This window comes from Erigeron canadensis, chromosome 4, assembly GCF_010389155.1.
Source record: "Erigeron canadensis isolate Cc75 chromosome 4, C_canadensis_v1, whole genome shotgun sequence".
In the NCBI taxonomy this organism is placed as follows: domain Eukaryota; kingdom Viridiplantae; phylum Streptophyta; class Magnoliopsida; order Asterales; family Asteraceae; genus Erigeron; species Erigeron canadensis.
In genome coordinates this window covers 27,770,503-27,780,716 of record NC_057764.1, presented here as the reverse complement: position 1 = coordinate 27,780,716, position 10,214 = coordinate 27,770,503, and the positions used below count along the sequence as shown (strand labels likewise).

General features: G+C 34.0%; 3 protein-coding genes across 3 annotated transcripts; 1 reads left to right on the top strand and 2 right to left on the bottom strand.

Annotated features, from left to right (window-relative positions):
- Positions 1-3,990: 3,990 nt before the first annotated feature.
- On the bottom strand, positions 3,991-5,235 carry LOC122597285 (protein ALP1-like). Its single transcript, XM_043769898.1, has one exon. The coding sequence runs from the start codon at positions 5,233-5,235 to the stop codon at positions 3,991-3,993; it is 1,245 nt and encodes a 414-aa protein (XP_043625833.1).
- Positions 5,236-6,128: 893 nt separating this feature from the next.
- On the top strand, positions 6,129-9,333 carry LOC122597074 (glucosidase 2 subunit beta). Its single transcript, XM_043769708.1, has 5 exons — positions 6,129-6,301; positions 6,426-6,539; positions 8,014-8,109; positions 8,306-8,488; positions 8,975-9,333. Exons 1-5 carry the CDS (start codon positions 6,184-6,186, stop codon positions 9,076-9,078), a joined length of 615 nt encoding a protein of 204 aa, XP_043625643.1. The 5' UTR covers positions 6,129-6,183; the 3' UTR covers positions 9,079-9,333.
- Positions 9,334-9,491: 158 nt separating this feature from the next.
- Positions 9,492-9,998, bottom strand: LOC122597284 (RING-H2 finger protein ATL52-like). Its single transcript, XM_043769897.1, has one exon. The coding sequence runs from the start codon at positions 9,996-9,998 to the stop codon at positions 9,492-9,494; it is 507 nt and encodes a 168-aa protein (XP_043625832.1).
- Between the last annotated feature and the right edge of the window lie 216 nt (positions 9,999-10,214).

The following is a 10,214-nucleotide window of genomic DNA, read 5'->3' as shown; positions in this document are numbered from 1 at the left end:
TACCAAATAATATGTCAAAACCAAAGCTTGAGAAATTATGAAGGATCACATAGCGGAAATTCACATACCTTCAAATACTTAACGGGCCTCAAATATGTACTTTATAAGTTCAAATTATAAAATCAAGTATTTTATATGATATAATAAAATAATAATATGACATGATATATAGTAAAAATAAATCTAACTGTAAAATATATTAACTTTGAGAAAACCAACTCCACCATGTGAACCCCGAATGTGAGTTTTTCCTAAAGTCTTGTGTTTGAGTCATGTGTTTCTCATCTCAAGGTATTTTTCATGAGTAAAGGATTGGAGATCTAGCAAATCGCTGATTAAATTACATCCAACACATTTGAATCGAAACTAACTTAAATGAAAAAACTTTGAGAAACACAAGATATTTATTTAACAGATCAATTGATCGAGTTAACGTATATAATATATATATATACATGTATATATCTTATTATAATTATATAATAAGATATAAAATTTATTATATAAGTTATTTAAATTGATATATATACAATTATTTATTATAAATTTATAATTATAGAAAATTAATGTCATAAGTATATTGTATTGCAAACTCTTAGATTTATTTGTTTATGAAGTATATGCAAGTGACGTGGTCATTATCAAATCATAGACACCTAAACTAAGTATAACTCTAATTACTTAATCTCAATCATTAAGATTAACTCGAAGAATGATAAAACAGATTTTTAGGGTTGAATCAATAGTTCAAGTTCAAAACACTCTAACTGAAAATCAAATCAAATCAAAAGGAGATAATAAATCTACTCAACTAATTCAGATCAAACAAATTAAGAAAAAAAATATTCATGAACAAATGACTAATTAGTAAGACTTTGTATATTAAACAATTTAGAAAGTATTGACTTCGATTAAAAAAAATCAATATCAAATCCAACTCATAGATAAGTTAATTGACTACAAAATATCTAATAAAACAAAACCCTAATCTAGCTTCTAATTAAGGTAATTGAAATTAAAGATAAAAATACCTTGCTAGAAATTATATGCCGGACCAATTAAAGTCATTCATCATTTGTTGTGATGAATGAAGAATAGAACCATGTTGATGTTGTTGTTGTTGATCTCTTTCTGGCTTTAACGACTTGTCCATATTTGGCAAACTATAGTTAACTAATCGAGGATTATCGATATCGACACCATTACCAACAAAACTATACCCATTACCAGGGTTGATGATCATCCCATTATTTTGGTCACCATTATTGTATGGTCTATTGTTGTAGAAACCTTGTACAGCTACTTGTCTAAGTTGATATTCGATATTGGCTTGTTGTTTTTGCTTTTGATATTGGACAAGTTCTTTCTCAAGCCTTTGGTACATACCCAAGGGCCCTAGTATGGGGTCTTCCTTGCGACAGTTTGCCTCCCAGATGAGCGAATTCACTACATTATTCGCATCTTCATGGCTTAAACCCTTCACCAGTTTGGTCACATTACTCACGCCAAATATCTTATGAACTGCTTGAAAGTCTGATGTTCTTTCAACCGGGAAAAAAGGTGCTAGTATGCACTTTTCCGTGCACTTCTTTCGTTGGTGGCGGCATGATGCGCATGCCGGGACTCCACCGCTACCACCGTTGTTGGTGGTAATTATGGGTGGTGGAGACGGGGAAGGAGGAGCCTCAAGAACCCTAATGTTAGGGTTGTTGATTGTACCATTGTGGCCTTTTTGCATCTTTTGATGATATAGCCCTATCAGTAAATCAAGAATTACTTATTTGTGAGAACAAGAATTGAAGAGGCCTTTGAATGAAGGAATATTAATTCATTGATTTAAGGTAAAAAATTAACATGTAAGATTCTCTACATGTTTATATAAACAAGATCTATAGAACGTACATGTACATAGCATAAAGTTAAACAAGATATCTTTTCTATAATTTAAAAACATTTATTTATGTAGAATGAAAAGGGTGTTTAAATAAAATAAAAGGTTCGAAAAAGAGAAGTAGACATACCTATAAATATTGTGTTTTATTATGTGGAAGTGGGGTAGGAGAGTATATAGGGGTAGGGTAGAGAAAGATCTAAGAATTTTAAGCATCGAAAGATTGAGAATTTTCGTATATAAAGGGTTTTAGTTTATGTGTGTGTAGGTAGTTCACATGAAGATCGAAGGGTGTGTGTATATCCACAACTAAATTTAACTTAACAACCCTAGATTTTAGCAAAGTGTAATCTTACACTCGAAATAATTTCTCCTTACATGTTAAGTAATATGTTGACAATAAACATGAATTCATGTTATCTCAAGAGTTTTGGTCTTTAATTTTGAAGTTCATATACATCAAAATGCCACTTACTGATGTAATTATAAAAAGTGTTCTTTTATGTAGGTTAGTAAGTACTCTGTAATTCTTTTAACTTATTTAAACTAGAAAAAAAATTTAAAAATTTCTTGAATACAAGTGGTGCCTCCTTGAAATGGTCTTAGCCTTCACGGCCTAAAATCATAACAAGACTTTGGTTAGCGAGTGTTAACAAATCACTCGCTGACCCTTTAAGGGTTCTGACAAGAAATAAGTGTCATAATGAAGTACAAAAAGACACTCAAGTATCTACAGGATGACTTGACATATTCTTTATTGTTGTAGAAAACACTTAATGGATGTGTATCAACAAACATTAAATGTTCTTATCGGATCCTCATGGATCTAACATTAAATGCCAAGTGATGGATACCACATATGGTTGATAACTGGATTCCATTTGAGCATCAGTTGTAAATAGAAGCGATCATTATATAAGAAAAGTGTGAAAAAGGGGAAAAAACATAAAAACCCAACTAATACATGAACCACTCGTTACTCCATGATGCGAGTATGAACATGTTAGATATGGATTAATTATCCAAAATTTTGGATATCAACAAATGCATAAGTAGCTTTTTCGATCCCATTAACAAGCATTTAATTTACTCAGTGCCGTCTCATGAATTTTAAAAGCCCTGCACTGCATTATTTATAAGAACCTTTATCCATATCATTTACGTATTCTCTCATTTAATAGAATAAAAAAGTACCTTTTATAATTAGCAATTCCAAACAGGATCACAATATCACATTGTAATCATTGGGTATTATGATATGAATATTTAATACTAGCAAAAGAAAATTGAACTTTTGGGTCCTTAAATAAAACTAGGCCCTATTCGTTTGAACATGTTGAACACCCTTAAATCCGGCCCTAAATTTACTCTATTAGATTTAACCTTATGAATTTATAAATTATAATACACTTAAGGACTCACTATGAAAAAACAAATAGTTTAAGGTCTGATAGAAGTCAAGAGATGAAGGTGTGGGTCAAGTATATAATATGATGTATTTTGGATATGATAGGAGAGTAAACAATGGTTTAAAATTTGTATAATTTACGCTATTGCTCTACAGATAAAGCCAATAATATATGTTTATTTATTTTTTATTTGACTTGTACATCAAGCATCAAAAGTAATACAATTACTATTTTTCTAATTACTTGAATAATACCAATATGGTACAATAGAAATAAGTTTTTTACTGTTGCCTTGTTATAAAATTATTTTATAACAATTCAATCTACTTTATATGCTATAAAATCAATTCAATTAAATAACATGCAAAAGATGAAAGGATAAATATTAGTGGATTTCACCCTTTAGGGGGGTGGGAGTGGATACCCCAACCCCAATCTTCCCCAAATTTCCACATCATCATTCTTAAATAAAACCTTTCCACCTCAAACTTCCCCAATTCACCCCAAATCATCCCAAAATGGTGGCGCTACTCACCCCAACCCCAATTTCCACATCATCTTTTTTATTTTCATTTATTTTTACTTAACAAAATCATAAATTATATTAAATTTAAAAAACATACCCTTTTATTATATTAAAAGGAACATAATACTTAAAAAAAATAAAATTACATAATACTAAAAAAAAAACTAATCATCGAGATACGCCAAATCTTGAGCCCATACGTGCTCCGTAAGATCATATCGAAGGCGATGGTGAACTTCTTCGTCTATTAACTCCGCATACACACTTTCATCGAACACCGGTTGCACTGGCGGGTCCATTATATGGACCGGTGAGATTGCCCTCTCGTCCCTCTTAATGATCATGTTGTGTAAGATAATACATGTATGAACATACTTTCCAATTTTGTCTTTCGTTTGAGGTCGAAGAGGTCGTTGAAGAATTTTCCATTTACCTTTGAGGACACCAAAAACTCGCTCAACATCTTTTCTCGCCGCCTCTTGCAATTTCTTGAATCTTTTTTCCTTAGGGTCGGTTGGATACGGGTATGCTTTAACAAGTGTTGACCACTTGTTGTAGATCTCATCACTAAGATAGTAGCCACGTTTATAATCTCGGCCATTCACGCGGAATGAAGAATCCGGAGCCGTTCCGTTACGCGTTGTGACATACAAATCGGATTGGTTCAACACGTTGATGTCGTTGTTCGACCCCGGGACACCGAAAAAAGCATGCCAAATCCACAAATCTTGTGACGCGGTGATTTCAAGCATAATAGTTGGACCGTTGTGGTCACCCCTCGTGTATTGCCCTCTCAAACGTCTAAGACATGCCGACCACTCGACATGTGTGCAATCGATGCTACCAAGCATCCTAGGCATATGATGTCGAAGCTCGTGGGCCTCGAAGATGCGTGCAACGTCGTGTGACGTCGGCCTGCGTAGGTACTCTCGGCTATACAACCGAATGATGGCGTCACAAAAATAATCAAGGGTCTCACGTGCGGTTCTGGCTGCCATGCACAAGTACTCGTCATACTCGTCTGGTGCGTTACCCGTTGGGAGTTGCATAACGGCGGATGTGCATTTCTGTATCGCCGTAAAACTTTTTCTTTTTCTTGCATCGTAACGTTCTTGGAAATACGGGAAGTTTGCTTCAACGTCGCGCACGATATCTAAAAACATGGTCATGTCCATTCGAAACTTCTTTCGAAAGTAATCGTCTTTGTATTTTGGTTGTTGAACGAACCAATCGTTCAAAAGAGTGGCAAGACCAATTTCCCGACGCCAGTCCGTATACCATCGAGTTTGAGGAGCACTAGAACTTGCTGTATCTTCAAGAAAGTGTAACGCGTTAAGAAAGAATTCCATAGCGCTATCGTTTGATTCGTCGGGAGAGTCGCTTGACTTATCCAAATTACCGGAAGCCATATTTTTTGGTGTTAGGTGTAAGAAATTAGTGATGAAAAGGTTGGGGTGTTTGAATTTTATAAAAATGTAGTGAAAATGAGAGTAGTTGTGTGTTGTTTTGGGAAGAAAAGAGTGTATATATATAGAGAAAGAGGTAAAAGACAAAAAAAAAAAACAACGGCTCTCCACCCTCGCTCCCCTCGCCACGTGTCCAGCCACCATTCGTCCGTTTCCTGCGCGCGGTCCCCACACTCGTTTCTCTCTCCTCGGTCTCACTACCCCGTTTTCGAGCCTTTTTTCCCCACCCCGACCCCCTGGCGGCGGTGTTTCCACGCGGGGCCGGGCTTCACCGTTCACCACCCCACTTCCACTCCCACCCCTCTTAGTTTTGTAAAGTTTTAAGTTGATTTTTAAATATATTAAGTTAACTTGAGGTTGATTTATCATTTTCGATTGTTAGGTGGCGTTTGATTTACAGAATTTGATGGAATCTAATGAAATTGGAATTGAATTCCATTCCTTAGCACGTTTGGTTGGTTAAAGATGGAGGAATCACATTTTGTAGGAATGTAAACATTCCATCATTTGATGGAATCTCCATTCTTTGGGGATGGGGGAAGGAATTTCTTTCCGTTTCTTACTTGAATCTTCAAAAAATCAAAAACATTCCGTCAAATTCCATTCCTTCAGATTCTAATTCCTTTAACAGATTACATTCCTTCCTAAAACATTTTGTGAACAAAACACGCTTAGAGTTTAAATTCATTAATTTTGAGTGTTTTTATGTAATCTTTTAATTTAAAATCAAAAAACATAGGAGTAAACTATCCATCAAAATAAGGTTTTGTGTTTTTTTCCCGACCACCCCAATAGCACTCTCGTTGACTTGTTTAAAACAGTCGGAGTACTTACTATGTGTAGAAAACCAACCTTTGTTTTCCAAAGAGTAAATAAATAAAGAAATTCTATATGGAAACAACAAAATCCATATATAATTTCATCATTATTACTATGTGTTTGTTACTAGTAATTAATGCTAATTTTGTTTTCTCTTCAAATGTACCTATTATTGGAATCCACCCTCTAGGTTAATTATCATTCTCTTCTTCATCTCTCATGTGTTTGTGTTTTGTATGTATATATATGTGTATATATATTGTTGGTTGTAGTTGATTTTTTTTTTTTTTTTTTTTTTGTATTGTGTCTGGCAGATGAGAAATACTTTGATTCAGAGGTTATAAATTGTAAAGATGGATCCAATTCATTTACAAGAGATCGTATTAATGATGATTTTTGTGACTGTGTTGATGGCACTGATGAACCTGGTAATTATTTTCCAAACCTTTATTAATTAAGTTGTTATTATTATAATTTGTTATAACAAAAATTAAGATATGGTTAAAGGTAGATGGGTGTGATTTGAACATCTGATTTTCGCTTCTTATGCTGCATGTCTTCAACCACTAGGAATATGAATGTGTTTAATTTGTCTTGTTTTGCGAGTGTGTGTATTAAACTCTAAAAAATCGAGTCATTGTATCAAATGTTGAAAGAGATTTTGGCAGTTGAATACAAATTTTAGACGATTACTCAAAATTTAACGGGCCCTTACAAGATAGATGCTTTATGAAAACATAGATGAATCGTTAGATTGAGAACTCAAATTGGTAATAAGTGATCTTTCTAGAGTTCCTTGATGGAAATGTGCTTAATGTTAACTCACATTTAGGGCGTGTTTAGTTCGAGAAAACGCCTCTTGTTTTCCATTTGTATTTTCCATGAAAACAAGGAAAATAAAAAACGCGTTCAAATTGCATTTTCCTAAAACAATTTTCCAGGAAAACAAAAATCCCTGTTTCCACTTTTTGAACTGAAATTAGGAAACTACTTATTTTTTGTTTTCCGTTTTCTATTTTCTGTTCTCCAAGCTAATAAGATGGAGAAATAGAAAACAAAACCATAAACAAGTGGATTTGAACATGTTTTCTAGTTTTTTAAATTGGAAAATGAAAACTGCATTTTATATTTTAAACGCGTTTTCAAAATCTTCAAAGGTTTTCTAGAAATGGAAAACCCCTTTTATTTTCTAAAAATTTGGAAATCGAAAACTAGAAAACACTTTCTTGAACTAAATGCACCCTTATTTGCTAAAAATTTTCTTGCTCTCACTGTATTTTACTTTGAGTAATATGAAAGATGATGATAAGGGGGAGAATGCTAGATTGCTACTTACAGGGTGCCAGCTCATTTCTTTTAAACTATTCTTTGTTGCTTGGGTTTGTAGTTCGGACTTTTGGAAGTAATGTGTAGTGAGGTTTGGAGTATCTGAAAAAAAATATCTAAATTGTAACCTGTTTGAGCTTTGGTTCTGACTCCATACTTTGTACTTATGCTGCAAAACAAGTAAATATGATAGGGTCTTTTCAGCTGAATCTACCGGCTGCTATTTGTTAACATTGTTACTGTCTCTTTATGGGTTCACCTTTTATTGGAATGGTTGTGTACTCCATGACGACGCTGATATGTTCTTTAGCTCGTTAAGCTGGTTTAGACAGCAACACTGTCAAAAGTGTGTCTAACAGATAAGTTATTGCCTTAATCCTTAATAAATAAATAAGTTCCTTTGCTGGTTCTCTGAATATTTCTGTTCTATCTTAGTATGTTTATGTACATCCGAAAATAATGGTTTTTAAGGAAGCTTTAACTTTGTGTTGTACGTGGCAAAGCAGAATTGCTAGATTGATATATACGCAGACTATAACTTTTTATTTTTTATTTTTCTTTTTTTGTGATCTACAGGAACATCAGCTTGCCCTACCGCCAAGTTCTATTGCAGGAATGCAGGAAGTTCACCTCGATTTTTATTCTCATCTCGTGTGAACGACCAAATTTGTGGTTAGTTGATTTCCGTCTTTACTTTTATTAACTTATTTACTTAACCAGCCTTGCTATTTTCATTCTTGTATAAAATGAAAATGAGATCAATAGATAATTTCAGTGCTGGTATTTATGTAAAATATGCATTATATGGATTTGAACTGACTTTGACATTTTTATTGATCATATAAGTTTTATACCCTTTCTTCATTAGACTGTTGTGATGGGAGTGATGAGAATGATGGATCCATCATCTGTCCAAATACATGTGTCATGGGTGGGCATACAGAATACAAGACACTAAATTACGGTTCCCGAATCACTAGACTTCGTTCCGCTGGTGTCAAACAGAAAAAAGTCAGCCTTAGCGGGGAAGACACAATCCATAAACTCCAAGGTAAAACATGGTTCTCTATGCTCTGTACATTCCATATAATGAGCTTTGTTATACACTTGACTTCTTTGGTCAAATTATTTACCTATTAACTATAAAATTGTTGACAATGGTTATATAAATACTTATACAACCAAACGATATTTTCTCATGTACGATAACACTACACCACTATCCATTTTGGGTTGACAAGTTTTCAAGTCCATTATAGTTTTTGTCATAATTTTTGGCCCGAAAGTGTTCTCAGTTTCATGCTTATATAAGGGATATTACAAAATCTAATAATAGACGTTTGAAAGTAAAAATTTACAGCGTTTCAGTTTTTCTAAGTTTTGATTACAACATTGTTTTCCTTGTAGCATTGACAATTCTTTTTGGTTGCTGTACCCAACCATATTGACATCGCTTAAGTATACATTTTCGTTATAACGCTTTCAGTACAACTAGGATGGTGTTTTTGGTAATGAGTCACTTAATTAATGCTTGCAGGTTTGAAGGTTGTGATAATCGTACAGGTGCTTCTTATTGGTTTTGTAATCTTCCTTTGTCAGTGTCGTAGACGTGTGAAGTCGAAGAGAAGATATTCTCGTTAAGGAACATGTAGCCTTAACTGTATGTTGTTATCATATCATTAAACTAAAGTTCTAGCAGAACATTTAGCTGAAAACTCTAGGAATGGTGACTTGGTAATGGCATTTTTTGAGTATGTAGAGTTAGTTATATGTAGTGTAAAGAGGTGCTGAAGCCCCATGTATTGGATACTTAGATTAGATAGGAATGCAATAATATCTTTTCATGTGACTAAATTATATGCAAGGATTATTTAAAAAGTTGTCACAAAATCTGAACTTTTTGTCATTCATATGTCAATCTGTTCATGTATATATACCTTTATACATACAAAAAATATGATATTCAACTTCGGAACTTTTAAGTTATATGGAGGCCTTCACTACTTCAACAGATGAAGTATGGCAAACATCAGAGCATAAACACTTGTGGCAGCTTAAGCTATGGGATTAGAAGCCAAGATCGATAAAAGAACATCCTGTGTCCGAGGAGTAGCATTAGCCCGACAAAGAGGGCAATTACCACGAGAAAATAACCACATATCAATACACGCCACATGAAAAACATGAGCGCATTCTGGCATAATCCTAACTTCATCGTTTTCTTCAAATTCACCCAAGCAAATCACACACGTCCCTTCTTTAAAATCTTTTGAGTACTTATGCACCGTCAACAAGACGGACGAATTACCACTTGAACTTGATGCACTAGTACTAGTACTACTAGGGTTCGATAAACTTGCATTGGAGTCACGTTCAACCCTAATTCTTGGACGGCGGTACATATTGGGTGGTCTAGTTGGCTCAGGGGCGGGGTCAGGATTATTACGACAACTAACCAATATGCAATGGATAAAAGCGACTACAATTGCACCCGAGACAACCCCAAGAACACCAACTAACAGCGGGCTAACACCATCGTGATTATGGTCCGAGTCACCCATTGTGGATAAAAAATGATAGTTGAAGTATATGCTAATGATACATAAATTTGATCATTGTTTAACTTAAAGCTATTTGTATATATATACACATGACTCAAGATTCGGTGTTGATGTCACGGTGCATTTACATGACTTTGATGCCAAGTTTGGACTCAAACCAAAATGAGAAATGTGTGTATATATCATATAGTTATGATCATATGAGTAGCGTAATAT

Excerpts from the sequence above, each read along its gene's own strand:
- LOC122597285 (XM_043769898.1), bottom strand. The coding sequence starts at position 5,235 with ATGGCTTCCGGTAATTTGGATAAGTCAAGCGACTCTCCCGACGAATCA.
- LOC122597284 (XM_043769897.1), bottom strand. The coding sequence starts at position 9,998 with ATGGGTGACTCGGACCATAATCACGATGGTGTTAGCCCGCTGTTAGTT.
- LOC122597074 (XM_043769708.1), top strand. The coding sequence starts at position 6,184 with ATGGAAACAACAAAATCCATATATAATTTCATCATTATTACTATGTGT. Across the intron at positions 6,540-8,013 it reads TGATGGCACTGATGAACCTG|GAACATCAGCTTGCCCTACC; the intron begins GTAATTATTTTC and ends TGTGATCTACAG. Across the intron at positions 8,489-8,974 it reads CACAATCCATAAACTCCAAG|GTTTGAAGGTTGTGATAATC; the intron begins GTAAAACATGGT and ends TAATGCTTGCAG.